A 27,839-nucleotide genomic window follows, 5' to 3' on the forward strand; every position below is an offset into this window, starting at 1 on the left:
CTGCCTCGGGAGCTGGCTGACTGGCCTTGGGCCAGTCACACATTCTCCGCCCAGACTACCTTACAGGGCTGTTGTGAGGATGAAAAGAGAACGAGCAAGGAACAACCCCTTGGTGCCCCTGCTTATCCTGCTTAATATTCAGCCCAGAGCTGGGCGGAGGGCTCTATCCTCCACCTGCGAAATGCTGGGAGATGCAGCTCGGCGCACCAGAGGGGAGAAGGGGGGCGCAAGATGCGCAGCAGCCTGGGCCGGCGCTTTCCAGGCGCGATCCCTTGGCCCTTTTCGGCGCAGGAGCAGCAGCCCGATCAGGACTCCGCCTCTTCCCCCTCCCCATATCAGGGCCGGAGGAGCCCAGGACTCACTCACTCTCTCTCTCTCCCCGCGCCCCACAATGCTTCGCGTCCCTTTCCGAGCACCTGGTGCGCAGCCTGTCCACGGGGATCGGAGGATGCGGCTCCCGCCGGAGCAAGCGCCGGGAGGAGGAGGAGGAGGAGGAGGAGGAGGGCGGCGTTGGCGGCGGCGCTCGTGTGAAGGGCGGTCACGTGGCGAGCGAGGCAAGGGGCTCGCGGACTGCGGCGCAGGGCGGCTGCGGTGAGCTCGGCTGCGCGGGGGGCGGAGGAGAGGCGAGCGCGCAGCAGCCCTAGCATGGGCCCGGCCATCCCCGACTGCCCGCTCGCGCTGCCCCGGGGGAGCGCGCGCCTCCAAGCCCAGGCCCATGAAGTCCAACAAGGAGCAACCACGGTAACGTAAGCATCTCGCGCTCTCGGTCTCCTTCGGCGGGGGGCGTCGCAGGTGGACGAGGCCGAGCGGCAGACCGCATCCCGCGCATGGAGGATCACGCATTTCGGATCGTGCATTTGCGGACAGCGACGGCCCTTCGTGCGCGCGTCGGGACACGCACGTCCGCTGCGCTGTTGCTGCGGGGTTTTCCTGCGCGGAGCGGGGAAGATCGCCTCTGCAAGCGCATTGCAAGTGCGTGGACCGCTGGGTGCGGAAGGGCAGGCCCCGTATACCTGGGCTCCATCTGCCCGCGCTGGATAAGGCACTTCCGCATAGGAAAATCCAGCTGCGAAAGCGCGGTGAAAGTGCGGTTATGCGACGTGTGCATAATGGGCCCTCGTTGACTTATTAGGCGCCGTCTGAGCTGGTGATCGGTCTCTGTCGTGGGATGCGTGATTTCCTGGGATCCTAACCAAAATGGTGTTTTATTTAATATATATATATATATATATATATATATATATATATATATATATATATGTCTATGAAAGATGTACATCTGTGTGTGTGTGTTACATAATAGGTACATGTTTGGACTGTCATAAATGGTTTCAGTCAGCAAACGACACACACACACACGCATATATGACTACTTGAAGCTAGGATTGCCAACTCTGTGGCTCTCTAGAGGTCCATGGACTACAATTCCCATGAGCCCCTGCCAGCATGTGAATTGTAGTCGATGAACATCCGGAGAGCTAGTTTGGCCACACCTATCATAGGGTGATGTTTCATGGCCACCTTGAACTGAACCTTTCCTTTTGTTTATATCCAGCTTGGTGTTTCTTGTGTGAGCTACCCTCAGTGCAAAAGAGGGCCGTGAGCATAACTCTCAGTGCCGGACATTCCTAGGTATACTGCCTCTGAACATGGAGGTTTTTGGACAGTCGCTGTTCATAAGACAATCCCTTTTTTAAAACCACCCAAATCGGTGGCTACGATCATTGACAGTTGCACTGAATTCTGTAAGACAATGCATTAGGTCAGCGGTCCCCAACCTTCTTGCAGTCAGGGACCGCCTCCGAGGGTGGAAGAGAGCCAGCGGCCTGGCCGCCGTAGCTGCATGTAAACGTGCACATGCAGCTGCCGCGCATGCGCGTTTTCGCCACTAGGTGGCAGTAATGTGCATGCGCAGGGCTGTCGCGCGTGCACATTTTCGCCAGCAGGGGGCGCAAACACGCATGCACGGCAGCTCCGCGCGTGCGCGTTTGTGTTGCTGGCGTGCCGGCGGCCGTGCCTGCCTCTTCCCCCCCTCTCGCTGCGGGGGGGGGGAGGCAGGTGCGGCCGCTGGCAGCCCGGTACCATGGCCTTTGCAGCCTGGTACCGGGCCGCAGACCAGGGATTGAGGACCCCTGCATTAGGTGGTAAAGTACCATCCTTACCATTGTTCTGCCTAATATTTGGGAAAGGCCCCTGTGGGTGGAGCGCTGTCCGGGGCTGGGAGAGGAAATTACCAGCCTAAAATCACCCAGTAAAGTTTGCGGTAGGGTGCAGGATTTGAACTCAGATTTTCAGTATTGATTGTCATTAGACTTGGCTTCGTGCTGTGGTACCGCATGGGCGTGAGTCAGTGGCCTCAGTTGGGGGCGGATGACGAAGGCCCATCTGGTTGTCAGAACCATGGATGAGTGAGTGCCTGCTCCCCACCAGAGCTTCTTGACTAAAATTTTCCCAGAATTGCTGGTGGTAAAGCAGCGCCAGGAAATAATAAAGTCTGTAAGAACACAAGTTCTGACTGGAATAATGTCTAGTCAGGGAGTCCGGGGGCAGCATTAAGGCCAACCAAATGTAATGCTGGGGACGAACTTTCACTTGTATCTAAAGACATGTACACGCACACAAAAGCTGATGCTCAAGAATTCAGTTGTGTTGGTTTAGTGGTGCACAGCGGCGGCGGCTTCTGCTCTTGGGAGCAGGGTTTGATTTCCCGCTCCTCCACTTGCAGCCAGCTGGGCGACCTTGGGCCAGTCAGTCGTATTAGAGCTGTTTTCATAGAACAGTTCTGTCAGCGCTCTCACAGACTCACTTACCTCACAAGATGTCTGTTGTGGGGAGAGAAGGCCTATTTCTACCAACTGGCCTAGACTGCTGTGACTTTTCTCAGGACTGTAAGCACCATTTACTAAGTCAGGGAGGGGGAGAGAGAACTAAGGGCTTGTCAATCCGCTTTCAACTTAGGACAGCTTCACAATAGCACCTTTAAGACCAACAAAGATGTATTCAAGGCGTGAGCTTTCAAGTGCAAGCACTCTTCCTCAGAGTAAATGAACAACCATCATAACTGTGGAGATATAAGGCAAAAGCAAATTGTGGCAAATGAGTAAACTGCGCTATAGAAAACCCGGGTTTTAACCCTCTCACCTCAAAACGTGGCAACTATACTCCTCTTTCCTTTAAGCTCAATGTGCAGGTTACAAAAAGAGAAATAGTTTTAAGCTGGTGCAGGTGTGACATCTTTCATGCCTTCCCAGGTTGTCAACCTCCAGAGAGCCAGCATGGTATAGGGGTTAAGAACGGTGGAGTCTAATCCGGAGAGCTGGTTTTGATTCCCTGCTCCTCCACATGCAGCCAGCTGGGTGACCTTGGGCTAGTCACAATTCTTTTAGAGCTGCTCTCACAGAGCAGTTCTTTTAGAGTTCTCTCAGCCCCGCCTATATCACAAGGTGTCTGTTGTGGGGAGAGGAAGGGAAAGGTGTTTGTAAGACACTTTGGGACTATTTCAGGTTGTGCAGGGCCTGCAGGATGGAGCTCTTCCGCCAGGCATATGGTTGAGGCCAGTACACATGGCAGTCTTCAAGCAGCAGCTGGACAGATCCTTATCCTGGATGCTTTACGCTGATCCTGCATTGAGCAGGGGGATGAACTAGATGGCCTGCGTGGCCCCTTCCAACTCTATGGTTCTTTGCTTCTAACTAGAACATCATATAAGCATCCCCTGCCAGTTCTGGGTTCTTCTCCTACTCTTCTTATCTAAGGAGACCACCTGACAACGATTCCACTCAGCTAATTGAATAATTGGGCTGCCAGCTTTTATCGTGTTTTTAATGTGTTAGCATATTGTATTCATATATTGTGTGGTTTTATTACATACACGAGGGGTAGTCAAACTGCGGCTCTCCAGATGTCCATGGACTACAATTCCCAGGAGCCCCTGCCAGCGAATGCTGGTAGGGGCTCCTGGGAATTGTAGTCCATGGACATCTGGAGGGCCGCAGTTTGACTACCCCTGATATACACTGTTGTAAGCTGCCCCTGTAAATATAAATAAATAAAGGTGGAGTATGAAAATCCAGTTCTTCTTCTACCTTGGGGATCTCCCGCTATTACAGCTGATGGTAGAGATGTGTTCCCCTGGATAAAATGAATAAAGCCAGCCCTCCTTATCCTCTGCCCCCATAATCTCCAGGTATTTCCCAACCCAGAGCTGGCAACCTTCTCCCCTCCCCCAACTCCTAAGAACAGCTTTGCACGAATGATACAGAGATCTCTAGCATGAGTGAATGCCTATCAAATAGTGATTATGTAATATGATTGGCCTTGAGATCTAAAACTGAATCCGTGAACGGCTTTTCACGTTCCACTTCCTAATGGTCTTCTGTTTAATCATCCCCAGTTCCAGTGGTGGAAGGAGCCATTCAGACATCAGGGAGCTGAAAAAGCCTCGGCCCCACGTGAAACCGTCTCCTAACAGGTTAAACAAGGAGGTTTCTACTGCCACCGAAAAGGTAAAGTCTTTACTGCTCTTTGTGAGCCATGTTCTTTGGTCTGACATCAGCTGCCTTTCCTGACTGCAATTATAGTTAGATGTTTTAATTAATGTCTCTTAGACTCCCGGTCATGCTGCGGGCAACAGCCAGGGCAGCGTTCGCCACAAAGAACGGAACCAACACTGGGAGGGTCACCAGCAAAACAGGTAAAGGTTTTGCAGTGGTTGTTGTTGATATAGCGAACCTGGTGGTAGTACGTGGTACAAGAAGGACCGGTGAAGGTAAAAAGAATGTATGTGACGATACCAAGTCCAGAGGGGTAGCAGGGTTAGTTGTCCCTGAAGACAAAGATGGTGTTTGCTGTCCCATATGGGGGGGGGGGAATTGTTCAGTGGGAAAACCTCTGTGTTGCATGCAGAAGGTCCCAAGTTCAATCCCCAGCATCTACATCTAGAAGAAGAGTTGGTTCTTATATGCCGCTTTTCTCTACCCAAAGGAGTCTCAAAGCGCCTTACATTTGCCTTCCCTCTCCTCTCCCCACAACAGACACCCTGTGAGGTGGGTGAGGCTAAGAGAGCCCTGATATTACTGAAGAAGAAAAGTTGGTTCTTATATGCTGCTTTTCTCTACCCAAAGAAGTCTCAAAGCGCCTTACATACGCCTTCCCTCTCCTCTCCCCACAACAGACACCCTGTGAGGTGGGTGAGGCTGAGAGCCCTGATATTACTGAAGAAGAAAAGTTGGTTCTTATATGCTGCTTTTCTCTACCAGAAGGAGCCTCAGTGGCTTACAATTGCCTTCCCTTCCTCCCTCCACAACAGACACCCTATGAGGGAGGTGAGGCTGGGAGAGCCCTGATATTACTGAAGAAGAAGAAGAGTTGGTTTTTATATGCCACATTTCTCTACCCGAAGGAGTCTCAAAGCGGCTTCCGATCACCTTCCCTTTCCTCTCCCCACAACAGACACCCTGTGAGGTGGGTGAGGCTGAGAGAGCCCTGATATTACTGCTTGGTCAGAACAGCTTTATCTGTGCTGTGGCAAGCCCAAGGTCACCCAGCTGGCTGCATATGGGGGAGCAGGGAATCAAACCTGGCTCGCCAAATGAGAAGTCCATGCTCTTAACCAGTACACCAAGCTGGCCAAGAATTAAAAATAATTATTTCTACCACCAGCCTCTGGCTTGCCATTAGGCTCATGTTAGAGGTGGAATATTAGGCCAAGACTCAAAGGACTGTATCTTGCACTATTTGCACAAGGGATTTTCAGGCCCCCTGCCTTCTGCTGCGTCCCTTTGTGCCTCTAGAAGGCCCTCCAGATCAGCATTCTTTCACTATCAAAGGGGCTGCATATGGAGGAAAGAAATCCGTCTTCATTTGCAGAGGCAGCTTAATTGAGCATATGGCGGTCTTACACCCTTCTGGCCTAATGTATTTACTAATGAGTATTTTCTCTGAAGAAGTGCCCTCTGCCACTAACAGCTGCTAAGAATAGCCATTTCCTACTAGAAAACGCTTAATAATTCTATTTACCCTGATGAATGTCCATCATTAAAATATTTACTGACCCCCTTTTCCAGCCCAGGAACTTCAAGGGAGAGCACACTTTTAGAAGCCAGAGCACCAGAATGGATTGGCACGTCCATATCTTAAGAACTGGATCAGACCAGTGGTCCACCTAGTCCAGCATCCTGTCTAAATGACCGTAAATAAATACATTAATAATAATAGGCGCAGGATCATTCCTTCAAAGCGAGGCAGCCTTTCAGCAGGGCTAGATTCCTTTCCAATAAGCTGGGTCCACCTGAGAGCCAGTTTGGTGTAGTGGTTAGGAGTGCGGACTTCTAATCTGGCATGCCAGGTTCGATTCTGCGCTCTCCCACATGCAGCCAGCTGGGTGACCTTGGGCTCGCCATGGCACTGATAAAACTGTTCTGACTGAGCAGTGATATCAGGGCTCTCTCAGCCTCACCCACCCCACAGGGTGTCTGTTGTGGGGAGAGGAATGGGAAGGCGACTGTAAGCCGCTTTGAGCCTCCTTCAGGTAGGGAAAAGCGGCATATAAAAACCAACTCTTTTTCTCCTTCTTCTCCTTCTCCTTCTCCTTCTTCTTCGATGAGGCAGTCACACCTCCTTTCTCATCCAGGGTTCCATGACGGCCCTGGAAGGGTTGCCTGAATGGCTGAGAATCAATGAGTTTTTTATATATTCTATATAGTGACGGGCCTGGAGAAGAAGGGCCTTGGGTGCACAGCCCATCTTCCCAACTTTATTCTGCGCTGTTGCACCCCTTCTGGGGTCTCTCGAAGCCTGAAAAATGTCTCAGCAGTTTCTCGATGGTAGAAAAGTTGAGAAGGCCTGCCCTAGTTACACAAAAGAATTCCTTATAGGGAGGGAAGTTGCCAAAATGCTGGGCCTTCCCCTCCCCCCCCCTTTCTTATTCACTGTGTACACGAGATCTTTAAAATAGGAAGCTTTTTGGATACTCTCGCCGGAAAAGAAAGAAAGAGGCAAGCTCAATCAGGACCGTTTAGCTCCGTCGAAATGAAATGAATGGCGCTGATTTCGGCGCGACTGGCAGTTGTCCCAAAAGACTAGCTGCTAAGTGGGTGTCTGTTCTTCGTTTCGCATCTGTGTGGATTCCCCCCCCCCCGGCCATCCCCCCCCCGGCCATCTTTAAGACAAAAGCCAGCCTTTAATTGTGGATCCGAGTTGGAATCCATTCAACACTCTGTTGATAGAATGGTTTAACAACCGCAATGCTTGTTAATGTATAGGAAGCGGGTTGAACTCAGCTTCCTTTAAACAGGTTAAGCGTTTTCTTTTCATGTGGGATTGAGCAGCACAGCTGCAGCTCGAGGTTCGCCTACTGGTGTGTAAGTTCCAGCGCACCTGGTGGGACTGGCTTGTGAGAATAAACGCTGAGGGTGATGCTAGGTTCGTTCCTAGCCAGCTTTTGTGTGGGGCAAGAGAGGAGTTACCTGGAGGCTTGTATTGGTTGCTGCCGCAAGTGGAAATATTAGGAGCAGATTTGGTACACACTAGGGTTGTGTGCGGCGGCGTTCCAGGCCGATTCGGACACTGCCGCGCACAACCCTAGTACAGACCCTTGTAACAGCTGACAGCAGAGATCACTATGTGTAAACTGTTGTGAATATCACTTACAAAATCTTTTGGGTGTAATTTGCTCACGTTGTGTCAAAGTTTATGCATTTCTTGATGGCATTTCCTGCATTCTGCAGGGGGTTGGACTAGATCAGGGGTCCCCAACCCCTGGTCCGCGGCCGCGCCTGCCTCCCCCCCCTGCAGCGAGAGGGGGGAAAGAGGCCGGCATGGCAGCCGGCACACGGCAGCCGGCAAACGGCAGCCGGCACACGGCAGCGACGCTAACGCGCATGCACGGAACTGCCGCACATGCGCGTTTGCGCCCCCTGGTGGCCAAAACACGCATACGTGGCAACTCTGTGCATGCGTGTTAGCGCCCCCTGGTGGCCAAAACGCGCATGCACGTTTATGAGCAACTGCGGCAGCCGGGCCGCTGGCTCTCCCCCACCCCCGGAGGCGGTCCCCGACCAGATGAAGGTTGGGGACCACTGGACTAGATGACTCTGGAGAACCCTTCCAACTCTATGATTCTAGGATTTTTTTTGTTTGTTTCTGCCCCCGAGCCCCGGTTTGCAGTTATACATGTTTAACGACCTGTAACTGGAACTAGTGAATCAACTCAAATGGGTACCCGTGTTGGTCTGAAGTAGCACAATAAAATCAGAGTCCAGTGGCACCTTTAAGACCAACAAAGATTTATTCAAGGCGTGAGCTTTCGAGTGCAAGCACTCTTCTTACGTCAGAAGAGCGCTTGCACTTGAAAGCTCACGCCTTGAATAAATCTTTGTTGGTCTTAAAGGTGCCACTGGACTCTGATGTTATAGTGAATCAACCGACCTTTTTAAATAGAAAGTGCTTTTTCTATTTTAATTTATTATTTTCTATTTAATTTATTATTTATTACTTCTATATGCTTTTTCCATCTAGAGCCACAAATATTTGCACTTCCTCGCAGAAAGCGCCAAGGTCGCCGAAGGAACCTGCGGTGAAAAAGCATTATGGAGCCGGACGCCACAAGATCCCTTCTGCTTTTAAGGACGCCTCTTGGAGTGACTCCAGTAGGGCGGGAGAAGTGCCGATTCAGAGTTTTTATTGCAAAAAACCTGCCAAATCCGAAAGGAACCCTGGAAGGCATACAGAAGAAGCGGAGCCCTGCAGTTCCGCGTACCAGGTCGCTTCTGCTGACGCCATGTTTCTCGACTTCGCATCCGTTAGAATTATGAAAGCAGATTCCGACGAGGACAGCGCCAGTGACCTCTCGGACTCGGAGAGAATCCCCATCCCTCCTTCTCCTTGCACGCCGCCGGAGCTCAACCTCCGGGCTGAGGAAATAGACCCCCTTTGTTTCGAGCGCCTCTCAGACGCCAAGGGGAAGCAGTCTGATTACTGCTACCCCGACTTCCTCCCGCCCCCCTTCGACACCTGGGACTTGAAGGGGCTGGCGGCCTTCGTGAACACCGAGTGCAAGTCGGAAGTGAGGCCGCAGCCTACCGGGAGTCTCGAGAAGTATGTCGATCGGCTCCTGGAGCTGGAATGGCTGCAGATGCAAACGATACAAGCCGAGAAAGGGAAGGCGGCCAAGGGCCGGCCCCAGACTGCGCCCAATGCCCTTCGGACCTTGAAAAGCCCCGGGAAAAGCAAATCACCGCACACTCTCTTGCCCAACAAAACGTTGACTGCGCCCGGAAGTTTCTCGAGGCTCCCGAGCTACCAGACCAGTCACAGGAGGGATCTGCACAGCGAAGGAGCCGGCCAGGTGGCTTCGTGTCAAGGGCAGCGGAAAGCCACCTGTGGTCCCTCAGCCCATCCAAGACAGCCCTCTCAGGGGAAAAGCCGTGAGGCGAGACCTCGTCCCAGTGCCAAAGGGCAGCTTTTGGACAAGCCTCCCTCAGAGAGCAACTCGATGATTCAGGGAGCAGGCAACATCCGGCCCCCCAGACAATCCTTACTGCACGGTCCAGCAGCCCCCCTCAAAGGCCTCCTGCCCTACACTTGCCCCCCTCCCAAGAAGAACGGGAGCGCCAACAGTTACGTCCCTCCCAGAAAAGTTCAGGCGGACAAGAAGTTAAAAGCAAACGGCGTGAAGCCCATGCCGTGTAAATTCAAATAACGCCAGGGTTGGGTTTGTTGTGCTTTGTGGCTTTGGGGCTTGGAATCCCATCTTGTGGGGGCCAAAAGCTAGAACAGAGGCTCATAATGTATGAGGTAGGGAGATGTATACACCTGGTTGTCCCTCCCACCACGTGTCGTGATTGGGCTGTTGAACCCTCGCATGGTGTCCTGTGATTGGGCCCTTCTAACCCTTTCCGATTGGTCCAGCTGATTAACCCCTGTCCAATCAATGTAGTTGAGAAGACTAACGGTGTCATCTTAAGTGGAGTTACGCCCCCCCTAAGCCAGTTGACTGCCATGGATTTAGAGGGGTGCAACATTACTTACGATCGACCCGTCACTTTCTCTGGGTTCTACATAAGGGGCTTCCCTGCTTCCCCTCCACAGGCATATTAAAATACGCTCCGAAACCACACCGTAAGGAAATGCTCCTTTTCAGTTTGAATGCCTGACCTTATCATGAATAGCTGGGCTAAGGCTTCTTTGGGGACTTCTTTCTGAGTTTTTATGATCAGCTTTTGGGAGGGAAACAGGGGAATGGTTCTCAGTCTTCCGTGGCTATTGATAAAAATGCATTCTCACAGCTGCATCTCGGCTCCTGCATCAACAAGATCATTTGGAAGGCCTCGCTTCTCTCCTGTGATTTTGGGGGGGGGGGGATTCTACGTTTCCAGGCCCAGGGACGGTGCAAACTTGTTTTCGGTCACACTTGGGAAATTTTGATCATCGTTATCATTCTGATTATTATTATTTATTTCCCGCCACTCCCGGAACCGGCTCGTGGTGGTGTATATTAAGTCCATCATAAAACCCCATTAAAATACCCTAGGGCATAAAAATATACACAGAAATAGGTAACCTCTCCCGAAACCCAGCGGTGTAACTCAACTCCTGTCTCCCCCCCCAAAAAAAAATTAATTGAGGGGGTGGGGGAATGGGGGCACAGTTGACATAGGCTGTCACTTAATGCCACTCACCCCTAACATTGCTTAACACTGGGGAGCCCAATCAGATCATCTCCATCATGGTTTTCTTATTATGAGGAGAACAGGAATGTAAGGAGAACCATGATGGAACCCTTGGGTAGGCACAATAGCTTTGTTACAAGTTGTAGGGAACAGGTGGCGAGGGGGGGGGGGGCTTCGGAGACTCACGTTGGCTCTCTACCATTTAAGAGTCCTGCCTGAGGAAGCTCGCAACCGGTTCATTAAAATGCATCCCTCTTCCACGTAGCTTTCCCCCAAGCTTCTGTCCACGTCCAGCTGTCATGACTGGGGACTGGTCAACGCTTGACAATTTCACTGAGGCCCAGAAGGGGGGGGGGTAGTCTTTTGCCAAGGGATGTTGCCATTGCCTGAGCCCCTGCTCCACTTGCTTTCCCGCTGGCGCCCCTGACTTCCTGCCGCCCACTGCGGGGCGCTGCCAGCAGCAGCTGCGCAGTGCCACACTCAGGGGGAGCCCCAGTCATGATGGCCACTGGAGAGCACCAAAGGTGAGCCGGCGGCAGAGTGGCAGGGCAGCCTCTAAGGCAGCAGCCGGGGAGTAGGGCAAGGAGGAGCTGTGGCCCGGTACCGACTGATCTACGAACCGGTACCAGTCTCTGGACCAGGGGTTGGGGACCACTGGTCTACAGTCCTTCATCCTTCTGTTTCACCAGCAACTATGGTTGGCATCTTCAGAAGTATCTTGGTTGGCATCTTCAGAAGCAAGACGGGGATTTCCGTGCCAAAGCATGGAAGGTTGGATGCAAGCCCCCATTACTGGCAAAATGTCAGGAACTAAAACTACCAGGCCACACAGCCTGGATTACCCGTAAGAGCCAGTTGACTTATTAATAAAAGCTGTTTGCACAAATAATAGTCCTCAAGTGGAAGATGGGTCATGGACCCAGATCTGGAACATATTTGAGATAAATCCAAATGTCCCAAAGATTTGGTATAATTTCCAAGGTTTAGGGGGAGACAGCCAGGGTTATTCTCCCCTCATATCCAAATTACACTGAGCCATAGGCACTTTAGATTGAGACTAAATGGTGACTTTCATAATGGAAGAAGCCAGAATAGTTGTGAGTATCCTGCACTCTGCAGGATACTCTGCAGGGGGGGTTGGACTAGATGACCCCTGAGGTACCTTCCAACTCTATGATTCCCCCACAGGAAAGTCTGCTCCAGGATTGCTGATGTCACATGCTCCTGGAGCTGTGATTGTATGTAGTTCTTTTTTTATTTGGGGTGGGGGTGGGGGATTTTATATCAGCAGAAACTATTTTCTCTATAACAAGGAGTCTTCCATTGGTCTTCAGCAAATGGTTATCCATTTTTCTAACAGAACAGGAAGTTTTAAGCAAATAGGTTTCCTTCATTCAAGCTGACCTTGAAGGATTTGCTGCCGGAATATGGAAAGGAGTATAATTCAACCAAATCTTATTTGCCTGTTCTAACAGCTCACTTACAACCCCTGCCTTGTTTTGGTAGCAACTTGTATTCATTGTGAAGTCTTTGTAGTCTGGAAAGTTTTATCTATGCAAAATCAAGCGCCTTCATTTTTCTTTATACTCACAGGGATAGGGATTGGACATTGAAAATTTGGGTTCTAAAGGAGGTTCTGGATTATCGGTTTTGGACAGCAATCTGTCCCACTTAATATTTCTGGTAAGGCCTTGGAGGAGGAGCGTGTCTCATATCTTAAGTGCCACTCAGCGCTTAACACCCACTCAGGGCAGCTGTCCCGCCCCTGAGTGCCTCCTCCTCCTCCTCCAATTGGCTTGCCTATCCAGTGGCCAGCCAATCGCCTTCCATCCCCCACCCCTGACCACCTGCAGCCTTTCCAGGTCCCCATTGCCAGCACCTGTTGCATTCCTGAATGCTGGTCCTCAGTGACATTTCAGCATTCATAGGACTGTTCAGTTTTCATCAACAGCCACACAAATGGAAAGTGATCAAGTCCTCCCGTGTTTGTGTTGAAATTATCATTGCATTGGTTGACACTGGGCTCTCACCATGCTCTCCTAAGAATATTTTTACCCTCCCCCCCCTCCCGGGAGTAAAATCCATTGAGTAGACCTGAGTGGGGATCGGCTTAGACCTTTTTCAGATTGTTCTGTAAATTGCTGGATTCCTTGTGACTCCTCCTTGCCTGCCCCAAAATTCCCTACAAATCTGAAAGCATGGGATTTGATAGCATTAATTAAATGGTTCATAAATGCAGTAACAAAACATGCTGCTTTGTTGTGCCTCCATTGTAAGAAATCACCTAGACAGGAACAGCTGGACATTACTTTTGTTTGTTTAAATGTGCTGGCTACCTCCAGGCTTAACTCAAGGCTCTCATATTTAATACATATCATTGTTTCAGTGGTTCAAAAAGTCCCTCTGTGTTGCAGTGAACACCAGAATTCAATATATATTTAAGCATGCCTTTGTCAGGTGCAATGAAATATCAGGTTGCTTTGTTCGGAAGTCAAATAAACTTAACTGTGTTGCGGGGGATGAATTCTTTTTTCAATGTCTCTCATTGTAGTGAACGTTCTGCGTTTCCCTCAAGAGTCCCTGTAAGAGACGATATCTAATAGCTAAATGACTATGCAATTTTGTAGGTGATAGGAAAATTTGACGGCAGCAGGAAAAGAGGAAAATCCAACGTGAGATGGAAGGATTCAGTCAAGGAAGCCACGGCTCTCAGGTTTGCAAGACCTGAGCAAGGTTGTTAACGATAGGAAGTTTGGGAGGACATTCATAGGTAGAGATGCCACTCCCCTGGAATTATGGCTCAGCTACAGGCTACAGAGATCAGTCCCGCCTAAAGAAAATGGCTGCGTTGGAGGGGGGACTCCATAGCAGCATACTCCACTGAGGTCACTCCCTGCCCCAAATCCCTCCCACTCCTGGCTCTACTCCCAACATCAAGTATTTCCCAAACCACAGCTAACAACTCTGTCTCAGGGTGGGACCTGGGAATCCCCTTGAATGATAGCTCAACTTCAGGCTAAAGAGAGAAGTCCGCCTGAAGAAAATGGCTGCTTAGGAGGGTGGACTCTGTAGCATACTCCACTGAGGTCCTTCCCAGCCCCAAATCCCGCCCACTCCTGCTCCACCCCCCAAAGTATTTCCCAGCCCAGAACAGGCAACACTGGATCCTGAGCAGATTCTGCTGACTAGATCTTAGTGGTGCCATCCTCCAGGTGGGACCTGGGGACAGCTGTGTTAATCTGTGGCAGCAGAAGCAAATAGTACAGCAAGTGCCATCCTGAAGAGACCTACCCCCTCCAGAGTCTCAAAGCCAGTGGGCACAGAAGGGTGTAGCTGCTTAGAGTGCCATGGTAAAGGTTGGCTTCAGGGGGTAGCCAAGTTCATTTTAGTCATAGAGGAAGATTTGGGATTAAAGGAAACTGTGCTAGGAAACAGTGCTGGAAAAGGCTTGGCCTCTCTGTCTGAATTTGTTGGTCGCTATGTAAAACAGCCTCTTGTAGCGCAGAGTGGTAAAGCAGCAGACATGCTGTCTGAACCTCTGCCCATGAGGCTGGGAGTTCAATCCCAGCAGCTGGCTCAAGGTTGACTCAGCCTTCCATCCTTCCGAGGTCGGTAAAATGAGTACCCAGTTTGCTTGCTGGGGGGTAAACGGTAAAGACTGGGGAAGGCACTGGCAAACCACCCCGTATTGAGTCTGCCATGAAAACGCTAGAGGGCGTCACCCCAAGGGTCAGTCATGACTCAGTGCTTGCACAGGGGATACCTTTACCTTTACCTATGTAAAACAGGGTGTCGGCCTAGATTGCTGTACCTCCCCCCTACATTTGGTGGCAGACCTGGTTCCATGTCCCCTCCCATGAAGCCCACGGTTAATTGTCACAGTGTAAGGCAGCCTTTCTCAACTTTTTTATCATTGAGAAATCCCTGAAACATTCTTCAGGCTTCAAGAAACCCCAGAAGTGGCGGAATTGTGCAGAATAGGGTTGGGAAGCAGAGCTGTGCACACGCCCACCCAGAGCCCCTCCCCTTCCCACCCCCTCCAGGCTCATTGTTGGCTATTTGGCGTGGGTGGGTGTGCCATATCACCTGATAAATCTTTAACAAATGAAAGAAAACCCTAAATATTAATTAACTCCTACTCATTCGGGAAACCCTTCCAGGGCCATTAAAAATCAGCAGGGTTTCACGAAACCCTAGTTGAGACAGCCTCCCAGCCTTCAGCAACGTTAACGCTGTGCGGAATAGCCCTCTGAATAGCCAAAATCTGGCCCAGCACAGGAGGTTGCATCCTGCCACTGAACTCTAAAGGTTTATGTAATTCTGTCTGCAGTTTCTATGATTCTGGATGCCGTTTGCTACTCGCATCATGCTAGGTTAGTGGGAGCACGGCTGCCACCCACTGGCCCAGCTGGAAAGTACTGAACCAGACTTCAGGCGACCAAGCAAACATCTGGGAAGCCAGTGCGTGCAAAAGAATCACAGCTGGAATGCTGGCCAAGTGCTAAATTTTGGGGTAAACCACTCTGAATCTCAGGGGAGGGCAGTATAGAAATATAAATAATTAGTAATAGCCAACCCTCAAAAAATTATTAAAGCTTTTTTTTTTAAGACAAAGATGAACTCTAACAGAAACTACAAAGAAAAAAATGGGGGGGGGGAGTAGAAAAGTAAAAAAAAAATAACAAAACATAAAGAAGCTTCTGATTTTCTCCATGAGAAATATTTGTAAAATTACAAACTCTTCACTTACTCTGAAGTTACAAACATAACAAGAAGGCTCTCTCTCTCTCTCTTTTTCCCTGCTCCCCCCCCCACCCCATCATCCAGTTAGCTAGTAGTTCAGACAAGTTCTGAAGCTTGATGTCTCTCATGGGGATCAGGGGATATTCAGCATGGGGGAGGACAGACCTGGATGCAAGCTGCAAAGGGGCAGCCGTGTCAGTCTCCTGTAGCAAAACCAAGCACAAACCCAGTTGCTCCTGAAGGACAGTTTAATAGCTAACTGATTGCGTGCTGTCCCTCCTTAGGGAAATATCCTACTCTTTCTCTGAAGCTCCACTGTTAGCCAGGAACACAGGAGGTGGAGTAGTTGCAAGCCGATGGGTGAGAGAAAGGCATGCAGGTAGGTGGCAAAGGAGGCAGCCAGGAAGTGGTGACCATCGACCCTGCCAGAAGGTCCAGCTTTTGCCAGATGCCCACCACTAGCTTTGCTGACACCAGCCCTGTCTCAGACTGGACGTATGTGTGTGTGTGGGGGGGGTAGGGGACATGTTTCCAGTCAGGCTTTTTATTATGTTATTCTCAGATTAACCTTGCCTATTAATCCACAACTCTCAGGATGGCTGTATCATTTCGGCCATGAGGATGGACGAGACTCGAGCACTAAAACCTCCTGACAGAGCAGTTCCTCAGTGAAACAGGCTTCCGTGGGAGGTGGCGGGTTCTCCTTTGGAAGTTTTTAAGCAGAGGATGGAGAGTCATCTGGCAGAAATGCTGATGGTTCTGTAATTCCAAGATGGTTCTGTAATTCCACGGATCTGCTGTTCCATTTCCTCACAAAAGGAAAGAGGCTGAGGCACTACCTGGACACACGTCAAGGTGTCATTGGGGTGGGTGCCGATATAGAGGAAGTCCAGGTGGCCGTGAGAGGACCCAGGCCACTTGCAGGTAAATAGCCTGGGCTGACGGAATCATTCGCTGCAGATTTTCCTCAGGGGGGCAAACCTAGGTCCCAGCGCATCCACAAAGTCTGCAGGGAGGCCGCTGCTCTCTATCGATGGGAGGGACCATACCGAGTCGTTTTCCCCCGCGCTTCCTTCTTCAGCAAAAACAAGAGGGGAGCAAGAAACCAGCCTGTCATCTTCTAGGCTGGCCATGTGGTGGAATCTCTGGGAAGAGAGAATAGAAGAACGTTCAGAGAAGCAACCATGGTAACCTCCTCCCTCTTTCGGTGGTTCTTTGGGTCCTCAAGAGTAGCGATCCCCAACCTGTGGGCTGCGGACCACATGTGGTCCATCGACTAACTGGAGGTGGGCCCCGAAGGACGCCTTCTCCCCCCCCCGGCCCTTTACTTCATCCACGATCCGGCAGGCGCACATGGGACTATCTCGTAGAGAAACAAGCTCAGGGTTCCCATTGATTTGTCATTGTCATGAGTCAAAATTGCCATGAAAATACAATGTTCCTTATGTTCATTGTTGTGGCGTGTCTGTATCTTATTTTGAAGGGATGTTTAAACATTACCATAGCGATCAGAGTCAGAGAGCGTTAGGGCAGTGGGCCTCAGTAAAACTGTCAAGTGTTGAGTGGTCCCCGGTGATAAAAAGGTTGGGGACCACTGCTCAAGAGGGACCACAGGGGTTCTGTAAGACAGCATACCATGGGGTAGATTTGAGTCTACGAGCACCTTAGTGGCGAACAAGATTTTGGAGGGTGTAAGCTTTCCAGAGTCAAAGATCCCGTTGTCAAGTATTTTTCGTGGATTCAGTACCAGATTACATCCTTCACCCCTCCCCAGTATTTTCAGGGTACCTCAGGGTCAAATAATACAACGATGTTATTGAAACCAATCCTATCTGAGGCACTTTTTTTTAGAAAAGGGAGAAACTAGGCCAACATAGTGTGGTGGTTAAGAGCAGGGAATTCCACACTCCACACAAGGCCTGCTGGGTGACCTTGGGCCAGTCACAGTTCTGTCAGAAGTCACTCAACCCCAACGACCTCACAAAGCGCCTGGTGCGGGGAGAGGAAGGGAAAGCCACTTTGAAACTCCTAAAAGCAGGGTAGAAAAACCACCTCTTTTTCTTCCCGGGACGTCATTCATACCTGATTCAGCATTTTGCCCACTGCCTCTACAGTGTGGTCATGTGGTTTGCTCCACGTCATTTCGTTACTTTGAGGATAGAAGCTCCTCTGCTGAAGAAGAGAAGAAGGATATCAGAGGTACAATAATTTGAAAGCCATTCCAACATTGGTATCATGATTCTAAGAAGGAGAAAACTACAGAAATGGTTTTCTAGTCTTAAATAAGGACAGAAATCCAGAGCACAATCTCATTTTTATCAGAGATGACAGGATAAACTTTATTTAACCTGATTCCAGAAAGGGTTGGGATCTCCTGCTGTAGTTCCTGTTGGCAGCACTGTCCTTCCATAGGAATAGTAATTGTTTCCCAATGGCTTTTTCTGGATCTTTCCTTGGGTTTGCTTTGAGAAATAAAGGAATACAAATTATAATGACTTGCAAAAGGACTTCACTGTAATAGTCTTCATCCTTCCTTCCTTCCTTCCTAAGGCTATTTTACTTCCTTCCCAAGGCTATTTTATTCATGAAGTGGACCTTGCTTTATTAGATGAACACATCTACAAGACTGCGCATTTTAAGGTCCAGATTAGATTAACCTCTAGGCTAAATTACTTCAATGTGCTCCAGGTAGGGCTGTCCTTGAAGACTGTTTGGAGGTTACAGCCAGTACAGAATGCTGTGGCCAGAACGGTGATTGGAGTGGGTTAGAAGTGCCATATAACTCCAGTCTTGTTAAATCTATCCTGCCTCCCCATTTGTTTGTGGACCAAATTCAAGGTGCTGGTATTTACCTTTAAAGCTCTAAACAACTTGGAGCAGCCTACCTGAATGACCACCTATTCCCATATGAACCTACGCAGGTAGCAATCCAAAAAAGGGCTTTCTTGGTCATGGCATGAAAATTTTTTTAATTTCCTTGCCAGGGAGATTCATTTGCCTCCCTCTATTGTTGTCTTCTGCCAGTGGGTGAAGACTTTTGTGTATATTATTTATGTGTTGTTTTGTGTGTTGTACTAGTGCCCTATCTGGCTGTAGTTGTGAATTTCCTGCATTCTGCAGGGGGTTGGACTGATGACGCTGGATCTTCCAACTCTGATTCTGTAATTCTAACTGGCCACAGTTGTCCATGTGATGGTCACCTCCAGACTGAACTTCTGTAACTTGCTCTAGGCGGGCCTTCCCTTACCCCTGAACTGGAAACTACAATTGGTGCAAAATGCAGCAGCCCGGGTTCTAACTAGGACCCCATGGAGGGCTCATATTCAACCTGTCCTCCAGCAGCTGCACTGGTTACCAATTGTATTCCAGGTTAAGTTTAAGGTGTTGGTTTTAAACTTCAAGGCCATCCGTGGCCCCATCCCTGCATACCTACGGGACCATCTCTCTGAATAAATCCCCAGAAGAGGCTTACACTCAGCCAACACAAACAGGCTGGTGGCCCACAGACTCAGAGAAATTTGACTGGCCTCAACCAGAGTCAGGGCCTTTTCAGTCTTGGCTCCTGCTTGGTGGAACGAGCTCCCAGAAAAAATAAGGGCCCTGTCAGGGCTCACCAAGTTCTGTAGGGTCTGCAAGACAGAGCTCTTCCACTAGGCCTACAATTGAGGCCAGTAAAAACACAACATCTAATTGGCCTCCTTCCTGTATTGCACCCCAACCCTGGGTTCTAGTCTTTCTTTATTGATGCTTTGATCTATACCCCACCACGTATGACAATGTCGTTTCATGGCGGCTTACAATATAAAATCAAAGTCACAAAAATACCCATAACGCCCCTTAAAACATGAAAACCAATACAGTTTACAACCAAGGGTGGAATTTTTTAGAATTGACTTTAGAACTGTCAAACTGTGATTTTAATTGTATTGTTGGATATACACCACCCTGAGTCTGCTCAAGCAGAGAGGGCGGTTTATAAATCCAAATACATTCTTTAAATCTTGTTTTAATGCCTTGCTGTCCGTTACCTTAGGAGTTCAGTTTGGGTGGGAAGGCAGGATAGAAACGTTTTACACACACAAATCTTGTGACATGGACTGTGCACAGACTCACGGACACCAACAGATTGTTTTTGTAAAACAACAAATGGGATGAAATCTGTATGGCACAGACAAAGGCTCCGTCTGGGTGGTTTAGATTTTTACTCACAGAGAGAGTTTCTTCAAAATGCGCTTGACTCGATGTCCGGGAATGTGAGGCGGTCGTTCTAGTTACCTCCTTAAAAAAAAAAAGATTTGGGGTTCATTGTCATGATGGGTAGACAGCCTCAGAAGAGGGATGCAGGAAGCTTTAGGCACATACAGCTTTTCCACTGTTGACCTTGGGCAAAACGTTTTCTCATAAAAGTCCAAAAAATATAAGTCAAACAATCCCCAGTAATGACTGGTTTTGACTTGTTAGAGTCTGTCTCAGGACTATTCTCTTTACTGCATCTGAGCTTCTTCTAGGTAATCTTTTTTCTTTCTTTCTTCTTTCTTTCAGGGCAATAGGACACTAACGTTAAAGAACAAAGCCTTTTGATTAAGATTCACACTGGTGACCGCATTAAACAATATTTTGATTTTTTACTAGCTTCCAAATTTTTTATTCTCTTTTTTACTACCCAGAGGTTGGATTTGTTGATTTATTTTTAGATTTATAAATTGTTCTAAATGGTTTGAGCTGTCGTGAGCCTGGCGGTGTACAAATTTTATTTATTTATTTTTATTTATTTAGATTTATATACCGCCCTCCCCGAAGGCTCAGGCTTAGATTTATATACCGCCCTCCCCGAAATCTAAATACACACACACACACACACACACATGCACATGCACGCCACCCTGAGCCACAAGGGAGGGCAGTATAAACTTGTAATTAATTAATAAACGTATAAATAACTCTAGATATTTATTTATTTATTTGTTATGAGATTTATATTATCGCCGCTCCCAAGAACTGTCCCTCGGCGGTTTACAATATCGACATATAAAATCATACATAATAATATGTCCCCATAAAATCCTGTTACAAACCTAATCAAAACAAAATACTAAAATTCCATACAGGTCATGGCAATATAAATATGATATTATTATTATTATTATTATTATTATTATTATTATTATTATTATTATTATTAATTAGATTTATTTCCCGCCACTCCCCGTAGGCTCGTGGCGGGTCACAATAGTCTTATCCCCATTAAAACACCCATTAAAAGACTTTAAAAACAATCCCAACATGGCGGAAGCTCTCATCATTCCTACCCCCTGCTATCAGAGCGGCAGGGAGGGTGGGACATAATTTATATCTTACACAAGCCACTTGGGTGGGACTAGAAGGGCTGATGGAAAGTTGGGACAATGTCAACGGGGCCCATGGGATCAAGGCCGGTTTAATATAAAACAATGGGGAAACGTAATAAAGAGAGAGTAACAGTGACAACAGGGAGAATCACATGAATTTCCCTGTTGGTGCTATGATGGCTGCAGGGCAGGAAAAATACAAGAATCCACCGGGAACTTCTCTTCTACCCACCTCCTGCAAACAGCTTGAACCTGTGTCCTACCTGTACTCATTTCATTGAGTCTTCTTAACAGATGACACCAGGATGATGTAGAACATTGATGATGGAGAGGAAAAGAGTGTCCTGGTTACAAGTACTGTGGTTACCTTAAGAGCTGGCAGCTTGTCCTTGTGAATTTCAGAATACACAGTGGGTGGTGAAATATGGTCCCTAGCGTCAGGCGTGTCCTAGACGGGGAAAACCGAGTGAAAAGTTTTAACAAGAGCTTCACTGGTCAGTGAAATAATAATTTAGATCTGCAGTCTTCAACCTCATCTGCTAGGGCAGCAGCGCCTGCACTGCTGCCAGTTCTGTTTGTAGAAATTAAAGCCTGAGGCTGTGGCTCAGTGGTAAAGCATCTGCTTGGAATGCAGGAGGTCCCAGGTTCAGTTCCCAGCATCTCCAGCTGATAGCATCACATAGGAGGTGATGGGAAAGACCCCTGCCTGAGACCCTGGAGAGCCCCTGCCAGTCTGCGTAGGCAATACAGACATTGATGGTCAGATTTTCTGCGCACCAAAGTCCAAAACGCCTGGTGGTCTTATGACTCACCTGTGACAGCACTTGTCGGCTTTCTTCGTTGTAGTGGATGAGAGACTGGCTTCCCGTTTCATATGGAATGAAAGGCAAGCCATGCTTGGACGCTGTCCAGGAACACCACAGGAGGAGGCCTAGGCCCACTGCAAAAAAGGAGAAAGGGATCTTTCTCTCAAGGTATAGACTTTTCCCTCAAAGATGTGTTACTATGCTGCTAACCTCCAGGTGGGGCCTGGAGATCTTCTGGAATTAGGACTGATCCCCAGAGATTAGTTCTCCTGGAGAAAATGGCTGCTTTGGTGGGTGTACTCTATGGTATTATATCCTCCCCAAACCCCACCTCCCTAGGCCCTACCCCCAACTCTTCTTCTTCAGATGGTTCTCCCAGTTCAGTAACGATTCCAATGCTTTGAGCAAAGAAGAGGCAGCCATAGATTTCTGTACAATCAGATTTGTATTAAAAAAATTAACATCAAATTTTAAAATTGAAATTAATGTTTAATTATTATATATTTTAAAGGTTGTTGTAAACCAGTGGTCCCCAACCTTTTTTTGGCTGGGGACCGGCAGGGCGATGGCCATGCCTGCGCAGCGCACAAGCGTGGCCATGCCCGCGCATGCGAGGCTGGGCCGCGCATGCGCGCTGCGCGGGCGAAATCGCAAAAGTGCCGCGCATGCATGATTTCGGCCGCGCAGCGTGCATGTGCGGCTGAAATCGCGCACGCGCGATGTACAACACGGCCCTTATTCCCTCTCCCCCCCCCGCAGTAAGAAGCTTCCCGGGCCACAAGCTTGCGGCCTGGGAAGTTTTTTACTGCGGGGGTGGGGGCGGGGAGAGGGAACCGCGGCCCGGCGCCCTGGCCTTCGCAGCCCGACACCGGGCCGCAGACCGCAGGTTGGGGACCACTGTTGTAAACCATCCTGGGGAAGGACAGGGTATAAATCTACAAATACATTAAAAATATAAATAAACAAAATTAATTTCCTTTTAAAATCTATTGCCAAGGGCTTAATGGGGCCATCATAAGCCGCATTGCTCCTGTACCGTCACAGAATTCGACAACATTCCACTGTGAATGCATTTACACATAGGGACCTCAACTGGGTAACAATTTTTGCTAGTAAGCAAAAATGACACCACTCACACAGGAGTAAGAGGATCGCAGCCAAGATAGCACCGATCGCTCCACCACCAACTACCGCTGAGGCATATGCAGCTTCCGGATCACATGTGCTGCCATCCTGGCAGGGACATACTCTGACACTGAGGCTCTGGTCCCTGGAGAAGGCCTGCTTGTCCAAAATGCGGAAAGGCACCAAGTAGTTGCCAGCAGGAAGGCTTTTCAACATCAGCAGCTCTGCTGAATCACCTAAGAAAGAAGAAAGGATTCATTGGGGAGGGGGTGGGGGGAAGCACAAACACTCTAACCCCACAATACTACACTAATAGGGATGGGGGGGAAAGAGACCTATCCAAATGGCCAATGTCATTCCGCACATAGCTTAAACTCATTACTGCAAGTCCAATCCTCTGCTGCCAACAGGAACCTTTCCCTGCCCTCCTCCAAGTGACAACCTTTCAAATGCTTCAAGAGAACAATCCTGTCCCCTCTCAACCTCCTTTTCTCCAGGCTGAACATTCCCAAGTCCCTCAACCTTTCCTCACAGGGCTTGGTCCCCAGGCCCTAGATCATCCTCGTCGCTCTCCTCTGAATGCTTTCAATTTTGTCCACGGCCTTTCTGAAGTATTAAACCAGAGACCTCTCTTTGTGTTCCCTTCCCCCAGCATGGAAAGAACCGGAACACAATGAAAGGGCATGCCACCTCACAAGAGAACTTACCAAAATTCCGGCCCAATTTCCAAACATCCTTTGTGCTCTCAGAGCCCTCGACCAGGTGGAAGGTAAAAGGTCCTGCATGAGGAAAGTCGTCTTTGTCTTCCGCTTCTATCTGGAACACGGCTTTCTCTGTTCCCTCACAGATCTCCAGAAAAGGTGTAGTGAGCACTGGTGCATTGTCATTAACATCAAAGAGGAAAAGCTGGATGGTGCCTGTGCCACTCTGGGGGGGAACACCTAACAGGAAAACACACCGGAGTCAATTTCAGATGTCCAACTCTACCCCACCCCCCTCAAAGGGGACAAGAAACAGAATTCACTTATCAGGAGGTCTTAGGGACACGACCCATAAAGAGAACTCAGCAAAGGAGTCTTTTTTCATCACCAGGGAGGGATAATTATTTTATTTGGTTTTATTGGGGTTTTATTGTGGGGATATTTTACTGTGTTACCCGCCATGAGTCAATTTGCCTGGGAGTGGTGGGCTATAAAGTCAATAAATACCATAATAAATAAAGGATGTTCTGTACTATTTTCTCCCTCACGTCTTACCTCAGTATGGATGGAAAAACACAGAATATGCTAAAATTTAAATTCCCTATGAAAGCTAAGAATATGCTATTAGGAATATTGCTTAACAAACGGCCAAAAGCTTCCAAATCTCTTCCAGAGATACTTGAATGTATAGTGACAGTGGCTAGAATCATCTCCGCAGCAAAATGGGAATCAGACATCTGCCCAAGCTCAGAAGAACGGGAAAATAAATTTGACGATTAAACAGGAATGGAGCTGAAAATAAGGTGGTCTGAGTTAACTCCAAAAGGAAAAGAGACCTATCCAAATGGCTTGTCATCAACAATAAGTAAAGTTATTTCCAAACTATGATGTTGTCATATTAGCTCTATGGTCCCAGATTGGTGGGCTTCTGTAGCCAGGGAAAAAGAACCAGCCTCTCTTTTTGTGTGAATTACACAAAGCTGCTTCCAAGAGCAACCAAGAGAAGGAGCAAAACAGAATGCAGAAAGGGAAGACTTTTGAAAAGCATTCCTATTTCTATCATGATTGACAGCTAAGCTGGACGTCAGGTATGTTTTTGCACTGCTCCTCCCAAATAAACTTACCATCGTCAATGGCCTGGATGAGGATGGTGTATGTGCTGCTGTTCACATAGGGAGATTCTCGGTCCAGGATTTCCGTTGTCGTCAAAACCCCAGAGCGTTCTTCAACAGCCACCCAGTTTGCCGGGTCAAAAGCGACTTTATATCTTTAAACAAAAGATTGTAGCTGTTTTTTTAAAGCTGTTGAAAACTATCTCCTCAACCCTTCAATATCGAGAATTGATTTCACATTGGAAGCAGGAAAAGGGGTTTTGGGCGTACAAAGACTAACAGCCAATTAAGACCTAGCAAGCATGGCTTTATCTAACAATTAGCAGGCTCTTGCATGCCAACTCCTGGCTACCCGGCCAGAGCTAGGAGTAAAGGCTTAGATGAATTTGACGCTAAGGGAGTTGGTGGGGAACCAACTTGCTGCTCTGAGTCTGCTGGAAATACAGACTCCTAAAATTGGACAGGGTGACCATCTAGAAAGATAAGCAAAGGGCTGGACTTTCTTTGCTCAGCTGCAGTTTTTACCCAAACAGAGCAAAAAGCAGTTCCATGGTCATCTCCAGATTATCTCCAGCACCTAAGAAAGCAGCAGCTCTTTGGCTACAGGACACTTCCCTCCACAACACTGCAGAATTGTTTTCAGCCCTGCAGAGAAAGGATGTCCCAAGTCCCTTTTTAAGTCACATGGCCACAGGAAGCTGCTTTCTACTGAATCAGAGCCTTGGTCCATCAAGGTGAGTATTGTCTGCTCAGACTGGCAGCATCTCTCCAGAGATTTAGGCAGAGGTTTTTCACCTCACCTACCACCTGGTTGTCAGAGGAGCAAGAATGAAGAAAGACTGGCTAGGCGGCGTACAAAATAAACAAAGCCCATGTCATTTATTAAAAGTGTCGTTTATTTTGTATGCTGCTTAGCCAGTCTTCCTTTGTTCTTGGATTTTGTGGACCGGCTCACTCTTGTTTTTCTGGTTGTCAGATGAGGGCAGGGAGCAGTTCCTGTTGGCAGCAGAGGATAGGACGTTAGACTACATGTAGAATGGTTCTGGCTAGACATCAGGGGAAATTTTTTCACAGTCCAAGTAGTTCAGCAGTGGAATAGGCTGCCTAGGGAGGTGGTGAGCTCCCCCTCACTGGCGGTCTTCATGCCGAGGCTGGACAGATCCTTATCCTGGATGCTTTAGGTCAGGGGTAGTCAACCTGTAGTCCTCCAGATGTCCATGGACTACACTTCCCATGAGCCCCTGCAAGCAAACGCTGGCAGGGGCTCGTGGGAATTGTAGTCCATGAACATCTGGAGGACCATAGGTTGACTACCCTTGCTTTAGGTTGATCCTGCACTGAGCAGAGGGATGGGCTGGCTGGCTTGTCTGGCTCCTGCTCTATGATTCTAGGCAGAGGTTGAGGGCTGCCCACCTGATTGCATTCGGGATTCTGTCTGGGTCCCTCGCGGTGTATTGCCCAAGCTGGGTCCCCGGCTTCATCCCTTCCTCTCGCCGAAGAGCAAGGACAGGCGGATGAAACTGTGGGGCGTCATTTGTGTCCCAGACTGAAATATTCACAACTGCGTTCCCAAGGGGCACATGAAGGCTCCTCAGTTGGCCTTTGTCGCAGGAAGAAAAGGGTTCTTCATTCTCCACAGATATGAGGAGGCTCCTCCCGGGGGTCCCGTCGTAAACCAGAGGCTGGACACAATGACAAGAACAAATAAACCATTAGAACTTTCTCCACAAGGGACACCACAGATGGGTTGCCTCGTTTAATGACTTTGTTTTGTTGTTTTTTTAAGCATAAATTTACCTTGATGATGCTTAAAACCCCTTCGTTGGTGTTGGGATCTGTCTTAATGGCAAAGTTCCCACTTTCATTTCCTCTCATGATCTTATAGTTGGCTCTCCAAGCTGGTGTGTTGCGAGTGTCTTTATCTTCCACGCTGAGGCGTAGGATGTCGCCTTCCATTCGGCCTTCTGTGACCTCCAGCTGATACTGGGAAGAAAAGCACAGAAAAGGGAATCAAGAGGTATGGAAGCCAAATGTCAACATTTCCATCCCATTTTCTGTCACATTTGACTGTGACCAAGGATTGGAACTCAGGTTGGCACTGTGCAACAGAGATCCGGGGCTTGGATCCTAGCGCTAGCACCGGGAATGCATAATCACCATTGCCTAGTTCTCAGGAACTGCTATTGGTTGCTGTAATTATCCAGTCGGGGGGCTCCATTTAAAGCCAATTACAGGCTAGATATCAGGAAAAAAAATTGCACAGTCAGAGTAGTTCAGCAGTGGAATAGGCTGCCTAAGGAGGTGGTGAGCTCCCCCTCACTGGCAGTCTTCAAGCAAAGGTTGGATACACACTTTTCTTGGATGCTTTAGGATGCTTAGGGCTGATCCTGCGTTGAGCAGGGGGTTGGACTAGATGGCCTGTATGGCCCCTTCCAACTCTATGATTCTGTGATTCTATGACTTTGGTGGGAACCTCTGAACTGTCTATACGTCCAAGTGGCGGGCTGTCTTTTTAGTTTTGTTGTATGTGATCAAGAAAGAGCTGGTATTTTGGCACATGAGTGACTCCATGCCTTATGGAAACACAGTATTCAATAGGTCCCCCCACAAGGAACAATTCTAAATGAACCAAGACCACAAAGAAGAAGGGTTTCAAGTGGGTAGCCGTGTTGGTTTGCAGTAGAAAAACGAGATTGGAGTCTGATAGCATTTTAAAGACCGACAAAGTCTCTAGGGCATGAGCTTTCAAGAGTCAAAGCTCCCTTTGTGACCTACAAGTAAGAACAGAGATCCCAAACCCTTCTACCCCGGTCAAAAATTGGGAGAGGTGCTGTAAAGAAGGGAGCCTGGATGCAAAGGTGACGTGGAATCAGCGTGATTCGAACACGGGAGAAATGCTTTGGGGTGGGAAGAAGAGTCACCCCAGTCATGCCCACTGCATGCACTTCCTTCTATATAATGAAACAAAGGGATTAATAATGCTCAAATTGAGCATTAAACATGCCTGTTGGGATTCTGTCCTATATACTATATATAGAGAAGACCTTTTTTCTGTACCTCACTTTTCACGACCCGAAGGAGTCTCAAGGTGGCTTCCAATCACCTTTCTGTTCCTCTCCCACACAACAGGCTCATCCTGTGAGGTAGGTGAGGCTGAGAGAGCCCTGAGAGAACTGCAACTGGCCCAAGATCACCCAGCAGGCTGCATGGGGAGGAATGCTCCAGATTAGAGACTGCTGCTTTTAACCACCATACCATGGGGGTGTCTCAGACAGCCAAGAGAAGTTGGATTCCAATATACATAAAACTGATACCAAATCACGATCCTTTTAAA

The 27,839-nt window shown here is 48.6% G+C and overlaps 2 protein-coding genes across 4 annotated transcripts in view; one reads left to right on the top strand and one right to left on the bottom strand.

Annotated features, from left to right (window-relative positions):
* Positions 1-400: 400 nt before the first annotated feature.
* Positions 401-13,192, top strand: FAM217B (family with sequence similarity 217 member B). Of its 2 annotated transcripts, none has more exons than XM_077335761.1 (4): positions 401-741; positions 4,394-4,505; positions 4,608-4,693; positions 8,518-13,192. In XM_077335761.1, exons 1-4 carry the CDS (start codon positions 716-718, stop codon positions 9,698-9,700), a joined length of 1,407 nt encoding a protein of 468 aa, XP_077191876.1. In that variant the 5' UTR covers positions 401-715; the 3' UTR covers positions 9,701-13,192. The 2 variants fall into 2 exon arrangements, with proteins under 2 accessions (XP_077191876.1, XP_077191875.1); XM_077335760.1 differs by having other exon boundaries at positions 403-746.
* Positions 13,193-15,330: 2,138 nt separating this feature from the next.
* Positions 15,331-27,839, bottom strand: part of CDH26 (cadherin 26) — a 30,091-nt gene continuing 17,582 nt past the window's right edge. Inside the window, exons 8-18 of one of the 2 annotated variants that reach the window (XM_077336354.1) lie at positions 26,303-26,488; positions 25,919-26,187; positions 24,518-24,660; positions 23,400-23,633; positions 22,704-22,928; positions 21,574-21,701; positions 21,129-21,209; positions 19,623-19,691; positions 17,762-17,875; positions 17,496-17,582; positions 15,331-16,558 (exon numbers count right to left, since the gene is read on the bottom strand). In XM_077336354.1, coding sequence (XP_077192469.1) covers positions 16,361-16,558; positions 17,496-17,582; positions 17,762-17,875; positions 19,623-19,691; positions 21,129-21,209; positions 21,574-21,701; positions 22,704-22,928; positions 23,400-23,633; positions 24,518-24,660; positions 25,919-26,187; positions 26,303-26,488 — 1,734 coding nt within the window. In that variant the 3' untranslated portion in view covers positions 15,331-16,360. Of the gene's footprint in view, positions 16,559-17,495; positions 17,586-17,761; positions 17,876-19,622; positions 19,692-21,128; positions 21,210-21,573; positions 21,702-22,703; positions 22,929-23,399; positions 23,634-24,517; positions 24,661-25,918; positions 26,188-26,302; positions 26,489-27,839 lie in introns of both variants that reach the window. The other variant, XM_077336353.1, reaches the window with a different exon arrangement.

This window comes from Paroedura picta, chromosome 4 (genome assembly GCF_049243985.1).
Source record: "Paroedura picta isolate Pp20150507F chromosome 4, Ppicta_v3.0, whole genome shotgun sequence".
Taxonomy (NCBI): Eukaryota; Metazoa; Chordata; class Lepidosauria; order Squamata; family Gekkonidae; genus Paroedura; species Paroedura picta.

Coding starts and splice junctions, on each gene's coding strand:
- FAM217B (XM_077335760.1), top strand. CDS start 646: ATGGGCCCGGCCATCCCCGACTGCCCGCTCGCGCTGCCCCGGGGGAGC. Junction 4,506..4,607: donor TTTCTACTGCCACCGAAAAG/GTAAAGTCTTTA, acceptor AATGTCTCTTAG/ACTCCCGGTCATGCTGCGGG. Junction 4,694..8,517: donor GAGGGTCACCAGCAAAACAG/GTAAAGGTTTTG, acceptor TTTTCCATCTAG/AGCCACAAATATTTGCACTT.